At 31.0% G+C, this 20,372-nt stretch overlaps 2 protein-coding genes and 2 long non-coding RNA genes across 6 annotated transcripts; 3 read left to right on the plus strand and 1 right to left on the minus strand.

Moving 5' to 3' along the window:
- Nucleotides 1-1,430: 1,430 nt before the first annotated feature.
- On the minus strand, nt 1,431-2,581 carry LOC662077 (uncharacterized protein). Its single transcript, XM_015978764.2, has 4 exons — nt 2,421-2,581; nt 2,245-2,369; nt 1,958-2,198; nt 1,431-1,855 (listed from the first exon to the last, which is right to left on the minus strand). The coding sequence occupies exons 1-4, from the start codon at nt 2,475-2,477 to the stop codon at nt 1,706-1,708; spliced, it is 573 nt and encodes a 190-aa protein (XP_015834250.1). The 5' UTR covers nt 2,478-2,581; the 3' UTR covers nt 1,431-1,705.
- A 187-nt stretch (nt 2,582-2,768) lies between these two features.
- Gmd (GDP-mannose 4,6-dehydratase) lies at nt 2,769-10,823 on the plus strand. The gene is made up of 4 exons (XM_968229.4): nt 2,769-2,972; nt 3,144-3,579; nt 7,169-7,617; nt 10,453-10,823. Exons 1-4 carry the CDS (start codon nt 2,919-2,921, stop codon nt 10,582-10,584), a joined length of 1,071 nt encoding a protein of 356 aa, XP_973322.1. The 5' UTR covers nt 2,769-2,918; the 3' UTR covers nt 10,585-10,823.
- On the plus strand, nt 7,624-10,444 carry LOC135265758 (uncharacterized). Its single transcript, XR_010333608.1, has 2 exons — nt 7,624-7,948; nt 7,997-10,444. It is a non-coding gene; the product is annotated as an uncharacterized LOC135265758 (long non-coding RNA).
- Nucleotides 10,824-12,774: 1,951 nt separating the features above from the next.
- LOC103312506 (uncharacterized) lies at nt 12,775-19,054 on the plus strand. Of its 3 annotated transcripts, none has more exons than XR_010336294.1 (4): nt 12,775-12,989; nt 18,660-18,695; nt 18,742-18,818; nt 18,870-19,054. It is a non-coding gene; the product is annotated as an uncharacterized LOC103312506 (long non-coding RNA). The 3 variants fall into 3 exon arrangements; XR_010336295.1 differs by lacking the exon at nt 12,775-12,989 and adding an exon at nt 17,555-18,092 and having other exon boundaries at nt 18,625-18,695; XR_511381.3 differs by lacking the exon at nt 12,775-12,989 and adding an exon at nt 18,105-18,286 and having other exon boundaries at nt 18,625-18,695.
- The last annotated feature ends 1,318 nt before the right edge of the window (nt 19,055-20,372 follow it).

The raw sequence follows: 20,372 nt of genomic DNA on the forward strand, positions 1-20,372 counted from the left end.
ATACATGTAATTATCTTTTTCTTTTAAAACTATTTTACTATCATCTTAAGAATCTATTTCTAAGTATTTAATCAATTTTTGTTCTATGGCAGTTTTAATATTTGTGTTTCTTGCGCTAAATGGACATTTAATTTCAACAATAGCATTTGAACCCACTAACCCATCTGGTGTTGCACCTAAAAATTTTTTTTCTTTATCAACAAAAAAGCCGCATGAATCTACCTTTATACCTGTGATCTGTTCAAACTTCTCCTTTGCTTTCTCTTCATTATCAATTCCCCACTGTAGTGGTTCGGGTAATTTTTTAAATTTAGATAATCCCACACGATACAAGATATCTTTTACAGCATTCGCTGTATTGGTCGTACATTTCATATTAATATGCTCATTATTACGTTGACCAATTGTTAACAAAGGAATTTTTAAAATATCGCAAGCAGCCAAATCATTCAAGAACTCATTTTTTATTTTGTCATATGTTTCTGTTGGCATGTCTATTATGTCATTTATATAATGTAAGAGTAACGCAGCTATATCTTCGCAAGCTAGTTATAGAAAAATTGTATAAATTTAATAAAAAATCGAGAAATAATTCCTAAATTCTAAAATAATACATAATTATAAAAGTATCATTTATTTTACTAGGCGTAACGTAAACAAATTATATCCCTAAGACTGGATCTTACAATCTCTCGATACGTTATTTGTACTATAATTATTACTGGGTATAGTTACAATAAATTTTTACAACAATGTATTTTTCAGAATTTATTACCTGGATAAAATTATCAGACGAAAAAGCGGGTTTAAAGAAGTTTTCATCATTTTAATGAGATATTCCTAGTAACTTTTTTAAAGTTAAACTGTTTTCTGAAAGAACAATAATGTTTCACCAATTAATTTTTTTATTTTATATTTTTTCAATGCATGTGATCCAATTAGAAATGCACATGACACATAATATAGCGAACAGAATTCGGTTAATTAAAACATAAAACCCAATAAATAAATGGTGTAATGGTGTATTATTTTTTACAAAACTATGCTAGTATTTTATTATTCTTTAGTATCAAATTTTTTTAACAAAATAAAAAACGTATTTTTCGCTGTATGTTGCTTGAATCTCTGAAATAAGAGAAACTATCGTGGGCGATAGTGGAATTCAGTTTGTTTACATTATTTGCATTTTATGAGAAGGGACAAGACACCCCGAGGCGAAGGTCGGATGCCTATCCGATGATTGACAGCTGTCACTGAAAACAGGTCTAAAAAAAGTATGCAACTTGTAGTACACCAATTCTCAACAATCGCTTCGGTACCCTGAAGCCTTAAAACAGAAATTGTTAAAAATAAGTACAGAAAATAACAACATCGGAAAATGCCCACTTTTTTCTATGTATTCCTATTTAGAATGTAAAAATAAAAAACCATTAAATTTAGACAATATATTTATCACAATAAGTATACAGAAAATACTAGTTAAATTTATGAGACTCAAATATAATATGAAAAATTTATGTACAAACAAACAAAAATGATTTATGTACAAAGTGTTTATAAAAAGTACTGTGAAAATTTGACAGATAACTGACAAAGTTGATGAAACTTCACAGCACTCTTGATACAGTTACTTGCATAAGTAAAAATACCTAAATATTGTAAACAAAATCATTAACAATGTTTTGGAAGAACTAAATATATTATTTTAATTTAACATGGTATGCCTATCGTAGATGTTACGTCTCTGTTCCTTCACCTGTTTCTTCCACTTATCCTGCTGATGTCCCACCCTATTTAAGACATTTCCCCTTAGACTCATATTGTGATACATGGGGCCCGCAGCGCTTGCTTCATCCTGCAAACAAATGTCATAATTTCCCACCCAGCCTCCTTGATGGAGACGACCGGTCACGTTTTGGCCAATCCATCAAGGAGGCTGTGTTACACAATTACAAACATCTTCATTTGTGTGTTCCTGGTAGCTGCCTTTGATCCGCTTATTAAGCAACGGATCCAAAATGATCAAAAATGCCATATAGATGACCAGAATTGAAATAACCCAAATGACTATAATAACTACTACTTTTATAATTCCTGTGTTTCTGTTCTCGTATTTGCACTCGCATCGAGGACAGAATTCCTGTTCCTTGCCTTGCAATTCTCTACCAATTCGCGGCAAAATAACTCCGTCACAGTTACTGCAAAGAATGATTATTATTTGAAGCCAGAATTGTTAGAAGTTACCATTTTTTAGGAGGTACATTTGTGATGTACATAATGCGCGCCATATGCGACGTTTCGGTGCTGTTGGTCACCGAAGAAATACTTGGGCAGATACATTTGCACCTTTTATCGTCGTAAGACTGGGCCTGTGGACAAAAAATTGTGGCGTATTTGTTAACAGATTGAAGGTTAATCACCTGTGACAGAAACACGCAACAGGAAAAAATGCACAAAAGTGCTAAAATTTCCCTCATTTTGAATTAAACAACACAGAGAAATTTATTTCAAGAATTAGAAAACACTTGACGTTAACTTGTCAACATGACAGCTGTCATTGTTTGAGAGGGTTTTTTGGCGGTCCGACCCTCCCACACTCAATTTTTAAGGAATCAAAAAAAACTGTGCCTACAGTTCTAATTGAAAAAGTTATTTATAACCAACAAAGCAATCACTTATCCCAAATAATAGAAATTAAAAATTGACTTGCAAAAGTTGGGTAACAATACCGACGGTTACGACCAACGCGGTCGCCAATAACCGCCTTCTTCTATCGCTATAGGAACCTGTAATCGGTTAAACCAAAATAATCTCGATTGTGGGCTTGTCTGTAGATAAATAAGAAAATCTGCTTGTTTAAACACAATTCGGGTGTTAATTGCGGTAATAAATCACACAATTGTGTAACAAGACACGTCATGGCAAGTGGTGAGGACCGCAAAGTGGCCCTTTTGACCGGAATTACGGGTCAGGTAAAATAAATGTATTATGTAAACCCCCCAAGTTCGATTTTATTAAATACCGGCCTATGTTTTGTACAAAATTATCAATTTTCCCCAATCTGGTTTGTTTATGATGTGTCAAACCCGAACACAGTGTTCTTCCTTACCGGCATTAACCACGCGCGAAATTACAAATTTCAGGACGGTTCGTATCTTACTGAGTTTCTTCTGGGCAAAGGCTACGAAGTTCATGGGATTATTCGCAGAGCTAGTACTTTTAATACGAGCAGAATTGAGCATTTGCACACAAATGTTTACCAGCATAAGGGCGGAAAAATGCATTTACATTATGGGGACATGACCGATTCTAGCTCACTTGTGAAGCTTATAAATAAAATAAAACCAATGGAAATTTATAATTTGGCGGCTCAAAGCCACGTTAAGGTGTCTTTTGATTTGAGCGAGTACACGGCAGAGGTGGACGCTGTGGGAACTTTGCGACTTTTGGATGCCATAAGGACTTGTGGGTTGGAGAAAGAAGTCAAGTTTTATCAAGCTTCCACCTCGGAATTGTACGGAAAAGTCGCCGAAATTCCACAGAGTGAAAAAACGCCGTTTTATCCCAGGTCTCCATACGGTAGGTGACATTCTTTATTCTTTATCTACCTTCTGATTTCTTGTCAGTATATTTGGAAAAAAAGATTTATTTAACAGAATAGAATAGAAAGGAGCTTTATTTACAAAAAAATGACGTAGAACATGTCAATAAAAAAATATATAAAACAAAATCATAAATTATACCTACTTAAAAAATACAGTTATAAAAATATAAAAACTAACTAAAACAAATTTAAACAGTAACAACAAACGTTTTGCGTTTTGACACACCCTGTATATCATCTGCGTGCTTTAACCAAAAGTCGACTGTTTGCCAAAACTGCAAGGTGATCTAAGTTTTTTTTTTGCAGATTTGTCGGAAAATATTCATGAAACGATTTCGGGGTGATTTTTTAAATGTCGGTTTTTTTCTTTACAAAAAGTTGAATAATTCCGAAACGAAAAGAAATAGATTCATAATAATTTATACAAAGTTACATTATTTTTTATGTAAAATTTAATTATGTAAAAATATGTTGAGTGTTCCCTTTAAAAAAATATAATTTTGGTTCACCACTCTGTATATAATAAAAATATTTTTAGTTTGTGGACTTTCTCTAAATCTATCGTATAATGAAAACGGCATGACAATATATTTAAATAGCAAAAAAGTTATTGACCGATTAGAGATTACACATCCCTGGATCACCCTGTATACAATAAAACCCAGAGGTTAAAGAAGAAAATAGATGATATCAGGAATATCATCGGATACTGTATAATTTATTATCTTCTTTAACCTCTGTATTTTATTTTTCGCTTTCTTTCTTACCTGCTTTTTTCTTCCCTGATTCTTTCTCAATTAAAAAAAAAAATCAGAAAGCATTTCCGGACAGACGTTTATAGGAACTTTATTTTTATTTTAACCTAAGGATCTATGACCTAAGATGATTTACTCCCCAAAACCGTTAAAAATTTTTTCAATTTTGGAGATACAGTATCTCTTTTTTTCCGATTTCAAAAAAATTTGTAATTTTTTTTTATTATAAAAAAGTTAAAATTTTTTTGTTTTTTTGCTTGAATTTTTTTTGGTCAAGGGTATTTGCCTAAAAATAAAATAAAAAATTTTTTTTGTGATACTCACTTCAGTAAATTTTTATGAACTTTTATATGTCTTAACAACCCACTAGAGTTGTTAAAAGTTGAAAAAAAAGTCCATTTGTTCGATTTTTTGATGTTTGAATTTTTTTAATTACTCACCTCGCGATTTTGGTCGATTCCGGGTAGCCGGAACATTTACCGAGCAATAATTCTGGAACTATTAGAGATAACTCCATGAATCTTATTATCGTTGGAAAGGTCTTTGAATAATCTATCTTTGTCAAAAAAGACATTTGTTTTCCGGCTAATTGTTTTCGAGAAGATTGCAGATAAAAGCAAAAATTGGTCACATTTTAAAAAAATCATAACTAAAAAACTATTTGGAAATTGGTAGTTTTCTCGACACCAATCGATTCTCCGGATCATTTTGCATAGGTAAGGATCAAAATAGTTCTACTTTTTCGAATAGTTTAGCTATAATTGAGAAAAGAAGAAAATTTAAAAAAAGTTAACACCTCCCCCTTTAAAAATGACCAATTTTAAAACTCTAAAAAAATTCATAACTCGAAAACTAAAAGTCGTAGAGAAAAACGGTTTGTTCCAGTGGATTCAGCGGCTCATTTTCTGTATTATACCAACTTTTCAGGAGATTTAAAATTTTGAATTTTTTTTGCTTTAAATTTTTTTGGTCAAAGCAAATACATTCATGAAAATAAATTTTTAATTTTTTTTTGATTTACTTCAGAAAATTTTTATGGGCACTTATGTGTCCTAACAACCCACTAGAGTTGTTAAAAGTCCAAAAAAAGTTTATATGTTCGATTTTTTGATGTTTGATTTTTTCAATTTTTGACGCGATTTTGGTCGATTTTTGGTACCCGGAAGACTTATCGAACAGTAGCTCCGGAACTATTAGAGATAACTCCATGAATCTTATTATCGTTGGAAAGCTCTTTAAATTATCCATTTTTTTTCAAAAAAGATTATTGTTCTCCGACTAATAGTTTTCGAGCAAATTGCTGCTAAATGCAAAAATTGGTCAAATTTTAAAAAATTCATAACTAAAAAACTATTGGCAAATTGGTAGTTTTCTCGACACCAATCAATTCCCCGGATCATTTTGCATAGGTGCGGATCAAAATAGTTCTACTTTTTCGAATGGTTTAGCTGTAATTGAGAAAAGAAAAAAATTAAAAAACCAATTTTAAAACACTAAAAAAATTCATAACTCGAAAACTAAAAGTTGTAGAAAAAAAACGGTTTGTTCCAGTGGATTCAGCGGCTCATTTTCTGTATCATACCAACTTTTCAGGAGATTTAAAATTTTGAATTTTTTTGCTTTAAATTTTTTTGGTCAAAGCAAATACCTTCATGAAAATAAGTTTTTTTTTAATTTACTACAGAAAATTTTTATGGACATTTATGTGTCCTGACAACCCACTAGTATTTTTAAAAGTCCAAAAAAAGTTCATATGTTCGATTTTTTGATGTTTGATTTTTTCAATTTTTGTCGCGATTTTGGTCGATTTTTGGTATCCGGAAGATTTATCGAGCAGTAGCTCCGGAACTATTAGAGATAACTCCATGAATCTTACTATCGTTGGAAAGCTCTTATAGTAATCTATCTTTTTCAAAAAAGACATTTGTTCTCCGACTAATAGTTTTCGAGAAAATTGCAGATAAAAGCAAAAATTGGTCAAATTTAAAAAAATTCATAACTAAAAAACTATTGGGAATTTCGCAGTTTTCTTGACGCCAATCGATTCCCCGGATCATTTTGCATGGGTGAGGATTAAAATAGTTCTACTTTTTCGAATAGTTTAGCTGTAATTGAGAAAAGAAAAAAATTAAAAAAAAGTTAACACCTCCCCCTTTAAAAATGACCAATTTTAAAACACTAAAAAATTTATAACTCGAAAACTAAAAGTCGTAGAGCAAAACGGTGTGTTCCAGTGAATTCAGCGGTTCATTGTCTGTATTATACCAACTTTTCACGAGATTAAAAATTTTGAGTTTTTTGCTTTTTTTTTAAACTCAGTAAATTTTTATGAACTTTTATATGTCTTAGCAACCCACTGGAGTTGTTAAAAGTTGAAAAAAGGCCATTTGTTTGATTTTTTGATGTTTGATTTTTCCAATTTTTGGCGCGATTTTGGTCGATTTCTTATAATTAATTTTTTAATTAATATTAAGTAGTTGTTAAAAAAATTGTGACAAAAAGTCGCTAGTTCCGGAAAATAATTAACGAAGTAAAGTTCAAATGAACATAATCCTTGTGTTAACAATATTTTTTAAGGTATTAATTAATATTTTCATATTTTTAGTTAATTAATTTTAATTATAAGGAATAGTCGAAAAATTCTGAAAAAATTCACACGCATAGAGAAAAACGTAAGGTATTTAACAGCAAACGCTGATTTCAGTGCGATTATTAGTTTTTAAGACATAGAAAAAAAAAATACTTTCGGCAGACTCATCCCGTATAGTAATAACCTAATAACAGTTTCGACTTATAACAACTTTCTCAGCTTGTGCAAAGCTTTACGCTTACTGGATCGTGGTGAACTACCGTGAAGCTTACGGCATGTTCGCCTGCAACGGCATCCTCTTCAACCACGAAAGCCCCCGACGTGGTGAAACCTTCGTCACGCGCAAAATCACCCGAGAAGTGGCCAAAATCCACCTGGGGCTCACTCAGTGCCTTGAATTAGGCAACCTGGACTCGAAGCGCGACTGGGGCCATGCCAAGGACTACGTGGAGGCCATGTGGCTCATGCTGCAGCAGCCCGAGCCGGACGACTTCGTCATAGCTTCCGGGGAGACGCACAGTGTGCGGGAGTTTGTTGAGGCGGCTTTCAGACACGTGGGGAAGGAGATTCTGTGGGAAGGGAGCGGCGTGGACGAGGTGGGGAAGGAGAAGGACACCGGAGTTGTCCGGGTTAGGATCAACCCGAGGTATTTCCGGCCCACGGAAGTGGTAAGTTATCGGTAGAGACTGGACTTTTAGGAAGCTAAAAATCTTATTTGGTGTCAAAAACGCTAACGTCATTTGGTTCCGACTTATAAACAAAAGTTGACATTTTAGCGAAATCTTAAAAAAATCATATCTTTCTTATTATTATAATAATGTTTATTAACGGCCACGCCAAGTACAGGTGGTATATAAAATACAAAGATAAATTGATATATAAAATACAAACACAGATAGGTACAATACAGTTAATATAAAATAAAGTGTTAATTATTAAAAGAGCTAAGTTCACTATGTTCAATAACAGTTTTTAAATCTTTTAGAAATCTATTTTTAGGTAAACCTATAAAATCTAAATTACCAGAAAGTACGTTGCATGTTTTAGACAGCCTAGAAGATACAGAATTTTTCCCATAATTGGTACGGTGGTAAGGCACTACAAGCATTCTAGGCTCTCTGACGTTACAAACGGGTATATTTATTGAAAATAGCGGAAGAATAGGATTACAATTTACATTACCAGACAATATACGAAATACGAACGACGCGTCATAAAATATTCTACGAAAAGATAGTAAGGATAGTCCTAAATAACTTAAAATGTTTATATAATTATTTTTGTCATAAAATATGTTAAATTTGTAACATACAATTTTAACAAATTTTTTCTAAACATTTTCAATTCGATTAATATGAACATTATAACAAGGTTGCCAAATAATTGTGCAGTATTCCAAAATTGGACGAACATAACAATTATATAATAACATTACAACACGCAAACTTGAAAAATCAGAGCACTGTCTTTTTATAAATCCTAATGTTTTGTTTGCTTTCGACAAAATGTGGTTAACGTGATAGTCAAAACTTAACTGGCTGTCTACAATAACTCCTAAATCGCGAATATGAGTGACACATTCAAGTTGATTGCCTGATATAAAGTAAGATGGTAAATTGTAATATAATTTTCTAGAAAATCTTAGTGATTTACATTTATTTGTGTTCAGTTCTAAAAAATTTTTTTACACCACATACAAAAACTATTTAAATCACGTTGTAATATATCACAGTCGTTTGGATTTATAATAACTTTAAAAATCTTTACATCGTCGGCAAAAAGAAGGATTTCAGAGCTTTCGATCGCTGTTTTGACATCATTTATATATAGAGAAAAAAGAATAGGGCCTAGATGTGACCCCTGAGGCACACCTGTGGATGGGTGAATTGCGCGAGACTTAACACCATTTATAGTTACATACTGTACACGATTAGATAAAAAAGAATAAATCCAACTAAGGACTGGATCCCCAAAACCTAAATTATCTAATTTTGATATTAATAACTCAATGGAAATGCGATCAAAAGCTTTTGACATATCAGTATATATACAATCAATTTGGAATCCATTTTCAAGATTTGACGTTATATATTCAGTAAACAGAAAAAGATTGGTCATCGTAGAGCGACCCTTGAAAAAACCATGTTGTTCTTCAATAACAGATTGTTTTACAGAAAATGATATAATGTCAGCCATAATGGAGTCAAAAACCTTTGATATATACGATGGGGTACATATCGGTCTATAGTTGGAAATATTTACTTGACTACCATTTTTAAAGACAGGTCTGATGTATGAGATTTTCCAAATATCCGGAAATTGAGACTGATCAAGAGATTTATTGAACAGCATTTGTAATGGCAATGTTAATTCATAAGCACAATTTATAAAAGATGCACATTTGAAACAAAGACATTATCAGGCACTTTTTTACAGAGAATTTAATAATGTTATCAGCGATTTTTTTAACCTTTCGTTTAGCTGTAATAACATAAAAGTATATTTTTTTTAAATAATAATCTTAGTCGGCTGTGATATTTTTGAAAAGCTTATTTTTTTCTGATTTGATATGTCTTTCTGTAATACATTCTTTTTAAATATTTAAAAACATATAATATTTTTTTCTTTATAGTAGGCCATGAAAACATTTTGGATTTCCGATTAAAACTATGTATTATGTTTTTCTCTAAACCTTTTAGTTTTGGAGATCTTCTATTCGGACATCTCATGTGCAGCACCCTATAGAAGGTATTAAAATCTGGTAATTTCCTACTACAGGAAAAATAACGTAATTTTTATTGCAATAAATTTAATTACAAAACAAATCAATAACACGAACACGTTTCGTCAAAAACTTATAATTATTATCTATTACACAAAAAGCTATAAAAAAGTTAATTACTGAATGGAAATACATATTAGCAACTCTGCATTATCAATATTTTTTCATTCACCTAACATTTTTACGAGTATTTTCCGTAGATTTTTATTTTCAGATTTTTTTGTATAGTTTGTCACTAACTAAATCTTCCACAACTCCTGGAGTACATTTTACAAAAATTTACACTTTATTCACGAGTTTAATTAATGTAATATATAAATTATCAATATAAAATATAAATAAAATAATAATTTAATATAGAATTAAATTATGCATATTTCTAAAAATTAAAAGTTCAAAATTGAAAAAACTATAGAAATGGAAAAGAGATTCACTAGTAAATTGAAGCATTAGATTCTGAATAAAAAACCAATTCACTAAGAGACTGAAAAGATAAAAAATTAACTGGAAAAAATATTTTTTTTTAAATTAGGAAAGGTAAACACAACTGTGGGGTGAGGCTACAGTTCAATTTAGGAATTTGGGAAAAATAAAATGGGAAAAAAATTCGAGTTTTAATAAAAACTCTTAAAAATCGCGCGTTAGCAAAGTTTTCTAAAATTTGGTCTCTAATTATCGATGGTGGAGGTGGTGAGTTTTTTGGATTGTTTGGGGTTTATAGGATTTGTTGTTGGGGGATGCGTCCAAAGCCAGGAGCAAGTTTAATTGGGCGCCGAAAGTGTCGTTTCCTGAGCTGGTGAAGGATATGATGGAGGCGGATATTGATTTAATGAAGAGGAATCCTTTGGCTTAGTTTTTGATTTTTTAGCACAACATTCCGTTTTTTATTTTTTTTTTAACTAGTCTTCCTAATGGCATATTGATTGTTTTATTTTTTGACACTTACGTAAATTGTCACGTGCTCGCATTGTAATTTAAATGCAAATGGAAGTATTTTTATAAAGTATGTCCAAAGGAAATTGGCCGATTTAATCGTTGTAATGACTGAAATGTATGTAAATTTGTCTAAATAAAATTAACTTTGAAATCGTTTCTTTGTATTTTCTTTTAAATACCTACATGAAAAATAAATAATAAAGTGGAACTTTGGAATTTGTTGTTTTATTAAATCCTTTTCCTTCGAGATTGCCGTGCGAATAATTCACGTTTTGTTTATAATTAATTAAACAATTCCGTTAATAAAAGAATTGAAAATTTTGTTATGTTTTTTTCGGAAACTATAAGACTTAGAGTAACGATCAAGAAAGCATCAGAGAGCGCTTAAAATTATCTATTTTCTCGATAAAACCCGGAGCCGGCTCCGGGTACAGAGGCATTTGAAGTTTTGCATTAAAAAAATTCGTAACTCAAAAACGAAAAGTCGTAGAGCAAAACGGTTTGTTGGAGTTCATACGTTCGATTTTTTGAAGTTTGATTTTTTCAATTTTTGTCGCGATTTTGGTCGATTCCGGGTAGCCGGAACATTTACCGAGCAATAACTCCGGAACTGTTAGAGATAACCCTATAAAGCTTATTATCGTTAGAAAGCTCTTTTAATTATCTATATTTTTTAAAAAAGACTTTTGTTCTCTGACTAATAGTTTTCGAGCAAATTGCTGCTAAATGCAAAAATTGGTACAATTTAAAAAAATTCATAACCAAAAAAACTATTGGGAATTTGGCAATTTTCTCGATGCCAATCGATTCCTCGGATCATTTTGCAGAGGTAAGGATTAAAATGGTTTCACTTTTTTGAATAATTTAGCCATAATTAAAAAAATTAAAAAAGTTAACAGTCAGGTCAAATACCTTCATAAAAATAATTTATAATTTTTTGTTAATTAACTTCAGCAAATTTTTATTGGACATTTATATGTCTTAACAAGCCACTAGAGTCATTAAAAGTCCACAAGAATTCCATTTGATCGATTTTTTGAAGTTTGATTTTTTCAATTTTTGTCGCGATTTTGGTCGATTCCGGGTAGCCGGAACATTTACCGAGCAATAACTCCGGAACTATTAGAGATAACCCTATGAAGCTTATTATCGTTGGAAAGCTCTTTTGATTATCTATCTTTTTCAAAAAAGACTTACGTTCTCCGACTGATAGTTTTCGAGAAAATTGCAGATAAAAGCAAAAATTGGTACAATTTAAAAAAATTCATAACCAAAAAAACTATTGGGAATTTGGCAATTTTCTCGATGCCAATCAATTCCTCGGATCATTTTGCATAGGCAAGGATTAAAATAGTTTTACTTTTTTGAATACTTTCGCCGTAATTGAGAAAATAAAAAAAGTTAACAGACAGGTCAAATACCTTCATAAAAATAATTTATTATTATTTTTTAATTTACTTTAGCAAATTTTTATGAACATTTATATGTCTTAACAACCCACTAGAGTCATTAAGTTTTTTTTAATATTTTTTCTTTTTTTTGTTTACTAGGTGTATGTATTTTCATTTCAGTTAGTTGTAAGAATCTTTGTATATGTTATATTAATAAATAATAATTAATAATAATATGAAGTAACATTTTATATTCTACTATTGAAATCTTATCTTTAAAGTGAACAAGTGACTTACAGGACAATTTTTCTAGTCTCAACACCCAGTGTGTTCACGTGTTAGAAGTGTGTTTGAAAAAATTATAATTTTTGATTTTTAAAATGGATTAAATTTATTGGCGGGCACAATAATTTTTGGGGCGCCCTCATATAAAATGTTTTAACGTTGGCACACTTTGTTTCCACTAAAACGTCACAAATGTCACCCGATTATTATTTCCACTACGGGGGCGTTCAAAAAGTTATTAAAATTCTGGCTTTGGGGTGAATAAGTGGTTTATAGGACATTTTTTATATCCTCAACATTTTGGTTAGACGCAGTGTGTCCACGCTGTTTAAAAATATCGAATTTTCTATTTTTAAAAAGGACTAAATTTAGTGGCGGGCACTGTAATTTTTGAGGTGCCCTCGTAAACGGTGCAAATTTATCCGAACACGTGTACTTTTTTTGACAGGTACGTCAACTGTTGCGTGAGGGCGGCAGTTTTCGGGCGGCGGCCGAAGCGGTCGGACGTGTGTCTGTCCGTGCGTATTGTTCGTTAAATTATTAAATAAATTAATAAACCGCGACCGCGACACGAATTAATTAAAGTGATTCTGTGCTGTGCTGTGAAATTTTAAGGATATTTAGTACAAAGGACCGTTTAATAACCGCAAGTACACTTTTATTAAATTGGGGCGCGAATTAAGCTTCAATTTCGAAACGAGACAATCTAGCGGCCGGTTTAATTTATTTATTAAATTTTAATTTTCAACTTAAATAAAATTTATTCAAGTATTCGAAATAATTTAATTACAATCAAATTTCAATTGAAAACGAACTTTAATCCTGAAAACGAAACAAATTAATTTTGAACTTGAACGCAATCTGACGGCCGGTTTAATATATATTACAAATTTTAGTTTAGAATTTAAATCAAATTTATCCAAGTACTTGAAATAATTTGACTGCAATTAAGGGCCGGTTTATAGCAAGCGATTTAAATTTAATTCGGATTTATTTTAATTCGTTTCGTTTCACGTTTTACGATTCAGTTGATTGCGTAATTAAGGGCCGGTTTACAGCAACGATTTAAATTTTAATTCCGAATTAAAGAATAATTTGTTGTCGTTTTCAATTCAATGCGAAGCGCGAATCAGTTTAATTTTAAATTTAAACAAATTCAAATGAAAACGCACTTTAATTTCTAAACGAGACAAATTAACCTTGGACTTGACTGCACTTTTACGGCCGGTTTAATTTATTTATTAAATTTTAATTTTGAATTTAAATCTAATTTATTCAAGTACTTGAAATAATTTGATTGCAATTAAGGGCCGGTTTACAGCAAGCGATTTAAATTTAATTCGGATTTATTTTAATTCGTTTCGTTTCACGTTTTACGATTCAGTTGATTGCGTAATTAAGGGCCGGTTTACAGCAACGATTTAAATTTTAATTCCGAATTAAAGAATAATTTGTTGTCGTTTTCAATTCAATGCGAAGCGCGAATCAGTTTAATTTTAAATTTAAACAAATTCAAATGAAAACGCACTTTAATTTCTAAACGAGACAAATTAACCTTGGACTTGACTGCACTTTTACGGCCGGTTTAATTTATTTATTAAATTTTAATTTTGAATTTAATTCCAATTTATTCAAGTACTTGAAATAATTTGATTGCAATTAAGGGCCGGTTTACAGCAAGCGATTTAAATTTAATTCGGATTTATTTTAATTCGTTTCGTTTCACGTTTTACGATTCAGTTGATTGCGTAATTAAGGGCCGGTTTACAGCAACGATTTAAATTTTAATTCCGAATTAAAGAATAATTTGTTGTCGTTTTCAATTCAATGCGAAGCGCGAATCAGTTTAATTTTAAATTTAAACAAATTCAAATGAAAACGCACTTTAATTTCTAAACGAGACAAATTAACCTTGGACTTGACTGCACTTTCACGGCCGGTTTAATTTATTTATTAAATTTTAATTTTGAATTTAATTCCAATTTATTCAAGTACTTGAAATAATTTGATTGCAATTAAGGGCCGGTTTACAGCAAGCGATTTAAATTTAATTCGGATTTATTTTAATTCGTTTCGTTTCACGTTTTACGATTCAGTTGATTGCGTAATTAAGGGCCGGTTTACAGCAACGATTTAAATTTTAATTCCGAATTAAAGAATAATTTGTTGTCGTTTTCAATTCAATGCGAAGCGCGAATCAGTTTAATTTTAAATTTAAACAAATTCAAATGAAAACGCACTTTAATTTCTAAACGAGACAAATTAACCTTGGACTTGACTGCACTTTTACGGCCGGTTTAATTTATTTATTAAATTTTAATTTTGAATTTAAATCCAATTTATTCAAGTACTTCAAATAATTTGATTGCAATTAAGGGCCGGTTTACAGCAAGCGATTTAAATTTAATTCGGATTTATTTTAATTCGTTTTGTTTCACGTTTTACGATTCAGTTGATTGCGTAACTAAAGACCGGTTTACAGCAGACGATTTAAATTTTAATTACGAATTAAAGAATAATTTGTTGTCGTTTTCAATTCAATGCGAAGCGCGAATCAGTTTAATTTTAAATTTAAACAAATTCAAATGAAAACGCACTTTAATTTCTAAACGAGACAAATTAACCTTGGACTTGACTGCACTTTTACGGCCGGTTTAATTTATTTATTAAATTTTAATTTTGAATTTAAATCCAATTTATTCAAGTACTTGAAATAATTTGATTGCAATTAAGGGCCGGTTTACAGCAAGCGATTTAAATTTAATTCGGATTTATTTTAATTCGTTTCGTTTCACGTTTTACAATTCAGTTGATTGCGTAACTAAAGACCGGTTTACAGCAGACGATTTAAATTTAATTCGGATTTATTTTAATTCGTTTTGTTTCACGTTTTACGATTCAGTTGATTGCGTAATTAAGGGCCGGTTTACAGCAACGATTTAAATTTTAATTCCGAATTAAAGAATAATTTGTTGTCGTTTTCAATTCAATGCGAAGCGCGAATCAGTTTAATTTTAAATTTAAACAAATTCAAATGAAAACGCACTTTAATTTCTAAACGAGACAAATTAACCTTGGACTTGACTGCACTTTTACGGCCGGTTTAATTTATTTATTAAATTTTAATTTTGAATTTAAATCCAATTTATTCAAGTACTTGAAATAATTTGATTGCAATTAAGGGCCGGTTTACAGCAAGCGATTTAAATTTAATTCGGATTTATTTTAATTCGTTTCGTTTCACGTTTTACAATTCAGTTGATTGCGTAACTAAAGACCGGTTTACAGCAGACGATTTAAATTTAATTCGGATTTATTTTAATTCGTTTTGTTTCACGTTTTACGATTCAGTTGATTGCGTAATTAAGGGCCGGTTTACAGCAACGATTTAAATTTTAATTCCGAATTAAAGAATAATTTGTTGTCGTTTTCAATTCAATGCGAAGCGCGAATCAGTTTAATTTTAAATTTAAACAAATTCAAATGAAAACGCACTTTAATTTCTAAACGAGACAAGTTAACCTTGGACTTGACTGCACTTTTACGGCCGGTTTAATTTATTTATTAAATTTTAATTTTGAATTTAAATCCAATTTATTCAAGTACTTGAAATAATTTGATTGCAATTAAGGGCCGGTTTACAGCAAGCGATTTAAATTTAATTCGGATTTATTTTAATTCGTTTCGTTTCACGTTTTACGATTCAGTTGATTGCGTAACTAAAGACCGGTTTACAGCAGACGATTTAAATTTTAATTACGAATTAAAGAATAATTTGTTTTTATTTTTAATTTAATTCGAAGCGCGAATCAGTTTAAGTTTAAGTTTAAACAAATTTAAATGAAAACGAATTATTTTACTTTAGAATTAGAATTTGTTCTTTCGGTCCACTTTCGTAAATACAATTTTTTTTATGAAAGTGAACCGAAAGTAACTGATTCGTTTTAATCTTTTTGGCTTGGCTGCTGCTGTTTCTGTAGCATCATTGACTTGATAATAGTTTTATTAATTTGCACCCTCATTTTGAAACGTTCTATACTAATAAATTATTCTGAAAAGAGTCTTTGATGCTATTTAAACATCAGCATCATCTTAGTAGAGGTGTGCTTAACGATTTAAATTTATTTACTGCAATTATTTTGTCTTTTATTTTTAAATTTAACATTCAGATCGTCCTGCAGTTTGGTATAAATACGTATTGATAAGCACATCTCTAATAAAAAAGGAAAGTATGTTCGGAATTCGTGTTCTGATGTAACTTTTTTTTTACCACTACCGAAAGTAGCCAACAAAATTCATAATTTTTACGCCTTTTCTTTTCTTGCTTTCATTTACTTTATTCTTCACTCTATCTTTTCTTCTCTTTCTTTCCTTCTTCCTCACACTGTCGTCTCTTTTTTCTTCCTTTTTCTTCTCCGTCATATTATTGCTTCAAATGGGAATAGATGTAACCGCTGATGCTGACTGACTGCAGTCAATTAAATTTGTTTCCAATTCATTGAAGAAAAAGCTATGAATGCAATTTTACTTATGAGATATTTTCCTCACTCCAAGTAATTTTTTGCTTGCGTCACCATCGCCTACTGGGCCAACCGGGGATTTTGAATTAATTCACATTGTCACATCGAAAACAAATGCTCTCGTAGCATGGTGCTGAACCATTGGGAAAAGGAAACTATCTGGTGATTATAATAGAAGACATAAGTGAACGTCGCTCCAACTCATGGCATGTTGGGGGAAAAGTGGAGGAAATAATAAAAAAAATTGGATTCGATGGAATTGACTGATCTAATTATGATTTCTTAAAGGTGGGTGAGTATGATTCTCTTGAATAAGTGGGCACTGATTATTTTCCTATGACTAAATTTTACCAAAATTAAAAAAAAATAGCAAACCCCTAGAATTGTTAATGTATCAATGGTGTACTAAGCTCGTAGTAAAATCGAATAAAGACTCGATCTCATTAATTTGAGTGTGTTAGTCGTGCTGATGCTCCTCGATAGACACATACCTATAAACGGTATTAGCTGTCGTGCAAATACATATCCTAGATATGTAGAGGAGAAGCTGCGAGCAAAAAATTGTACACTAAATACAGGCATTTTCTAGGATGGCTTTGCATTTACTAAAAAAAATCACAAAAAAATAAAAATAAATAAATAAAAATAAAAAAATAAAAAAAAATAAAAAAATAAAAAAATAAAAAAATAAAAAATAAAAATGGTCGCAAAAGGAAATTAATCATTGCCTGTTTATTTAAGAGAATTGCTTAGGTCGCCCAAGAATCATAATTAGATCAGTCAATTTCATCGCGTCCGCCTCTGCTTTTCTCCCATTTGCCATGGGTTTGAGTGGCGTTCCCGTCTTTTATTATAATCATCACACTGTTTCCTTTTCCTGGTGGTGTCTGCACTGTGCCACGAGACCATTTGTTTTCGATGGTACAGTGTGGGTTAATTTAAAATCACCAACTGGCCCATTTAGTCGATTATGGCACCAGCAAAAATTATTTGGACTGAAAATAAAATATTTTATGGGTAATGCGCGTTTATAGTTTTTTCTCTTTGTTTTTTTTTAACGTTGTCACATTATCACAGTCAGCAATTGCTTTCTCATTTATTTCCACTTTAAGCGATTTTTTGTCAATATTTTTTTGTTAATTTAATGAATTTGGTGGCTGATTTCGGTAGCGGATTTTATTTAATGTGAAGCTCGAGTCTTGTTATAAGTACATACTTTTCTTTATCAGGTAAGTAAATTTAAATTAATTCTTATTCTTAATTATAATATAATAAAGGTCGGTTTACATTAACCCAATTGCAGTCAAACTGCTGATCACGTGATCAAATTGATTGGTGAATTAATTTTTAATTCAGTCATTTATAAACCGGGTTTTAGTATATTATTTTTTTATTAACCGAGGTTTTGGGTTTGTAATTTTGGGTACAGAAAATATTTTTGTTTTATTTTGTAACATTAATCTTAGGTTTGGTTTATTTGTTTTCCATTTTTGGTGTGTGTATAATTTTAACCTTCATAGGGGAATTTTTAGACGCTTTATCTAAATTTTTTATCTACATTGATAAATAGAGTCAATCCCTCCAAGAGCAGCTTTTACAATTCTCGTATAAATTTCGGTTAAGTCTGTTAATCGTGGTATCGTGTAATATCAATAATTGTTACAATTTTTTTTATAAATAAATAAATTTATCCGACGATTGTAAATGCAGTTCTTATTATTTTTATTTATATTAATCATAAATAATTTATTTGTTTCATAGAAATTTTTATCACATGTTTTGCTTCCACTTTCAAGGGTCGCCCAACACGAATGCAAAGATGGCATTAAACAGTGAGTAAATCTAAAGTTGCTGAAGTAAAATTAATAATCGTCTTAGGTCGTCAAATGTGCTAACCATTGCAATTTCCACTTGGAGTTATGAATTTTGAGAGCTCAAAAGCTGGTGTCTGTGTTGTAAGTTTTAAACTTACGTTTTTATGCATTTATTATATGTTTTTTTATTAGGGATTGGTTTACGGTCTGGTTGCAGTCGGCCTGCGGGATTCGGAGGATTTCAAAGGCGTTCTTCGTCTGGTTCTTCAGAAATTATTTTTTAACTGTCAATAATTATTAAATGTTGTTATATTTGTTTATGTTATGTTTATTTGTATATTGATTGATTATGTTTTTTTTAATAAACGCTAAAGAAATGTGTCTTTTATTGGGGGGCAAATGTAAGTTCAATAAATTATAGGCATTTTTGAGCTAAAAAAAAATAGAAGAAAAAGGTAAGTGGAAAACAATGTACAATTAAAGTGTTTAAAAAATATCGCGCTAAATGAAATTATTTTAAATCGGATTTAAAAGGTTTGTGGATACGTGATGTCAACCATTACGAACTTAAAAATCGTAGTAAACCAGTAACTAAATTAAAAAAATGGCGCGGACACGTGTTCAAAAAGTAATGCCAACCTAAAAATTGCTCTAAATCGGTAACAAAATTTAAAAATGGCGCGGACACGTGTACTTAATCGGTAAATAAATTAAAAAAATGGTGCGGACACGTGTTTAAAAAACAATTACTAACCTAAAAATCACGCTAATCCGGTAACTAAATAAAAAAATGGCGCGGTTACGTGTTTAAAAAGTAATGCCAACCTAAAAATTGCTCTAAATCGGTAACAAAATTTAAAAATGGCGCGGACACGTGTACTTAATCGGTAAATAAATTAAAAAAAATGGCGCGGACACGTGTTTAAAAAAACAATTTCTAACCTAAAAATCACGCTATGCCTGTAACTAAATAAAAAAATGGCGCGGTTACGTGTTTAAAAAGTAATGCCAACCTAAAAATTGCTCTAAATCGGTAACAAAATTTAAAAATGGCGCGGACACGTGTTTAAAAAAACAATTTCTAACCTAAAAATCACGCTAATCCGGTAACTAAATAAAAAAATGGCGCGGTTACGTGTTTAAAAAGTAATGCCAACCTAAAAATTGCTCTAAATCGGTAACAAAATTTAAAAATGGCGCGGACACGTGTACTTAATCGGTAAATAAATTAAAAAAAATGGCGCGGACACGTGTTTAAAAAAACAATTTCTAACCTAAAAATCACGCTATGCCTGTAACTAAATTAAAAAAAATGGCGCGGTTACGTGTTTAAAAAGTAATGCCAACCTAAAAATTGCTCTAAATCGGTAACAAAATTTAAAAATGGCGCGGACACGTGTACTTAATCGGTAAATAAATAAAAAAAAATGGCGCGGACACGTGTTTAAAAAGCAATTTCTAACCTAAAAATCACGCTAATCCGGTAACTAAATAAAAAAATGGCGCGGTTACGTGTTTAAAAAGTAATGCCAACCTAAAAATTGCTCTAAATCGGTAACAAAATTTAAAAATGGCGCGGACACGTGTACTTAATCGGTAAATAAATTAAAAAAATTTCGCGGACACGTGTTTAAAAAGTAATGCCAACCTAAAAATTGCTCTAAATCGGTGACAAAATTTAAAAATGGCGCGGAC

This window comes from Tribolium castaneum, chromosome 1, assembly GCF_031307605.1.
Source record: "Tribolium castaneum strain GA2 chromosome 1, icTriCast1.1, whole genome shotgun sequence".
Lineage (NCBI taxonomy): Eukaryota > Metazoa > Arthropoda > Insecta > Coleoptera > Tenebrionidae > Tribolium > Tribolium castaneum.

Coding starts and splice junctions, on each gene's coding strand:
- LOC662077 (XM_015978764.2), bottom strand. CDS start 2,477: ATGAGGGAAATTTTAGCACTTTTGTGCATTTTTTCCTGTTGCGTGTTT. Junction 2,370..2,420: donor GTTGCGTGTTTCTGTCACAG/GTGATTAACCTT, acceptor TTTTGTCCACAG/GCCCAGTCTTACGACGATAA. Junction 1,856..1,957: donor AGGAACACACAAATGAAGAT/GTTTGTAATTGT, acceptor ATTTGTTTGCAG/GATGAAGCAAGCGCTGCGGG.
- Gmd (XM_968229.4), top strand. CDS start 2,919: ATGGCAAGTGGTGAGGACCGCAAAGTGGCCCTTTTGACCGGAATTACG. Junction 3,580..7,168: donor TTATCCCAGGTCTCCATACG/GTAGGTGACATT, acceptor CAACTTTCTCAG/CTTGTGCAAAGCTTTACGCT. Junction 7,618..10,452: donor ATTTCCGGCCCACGGAAGTG/GTAAGTTATCGG, acceptor TGGGGTTTATAG/GATTTGTTGTTGGGGGATGC.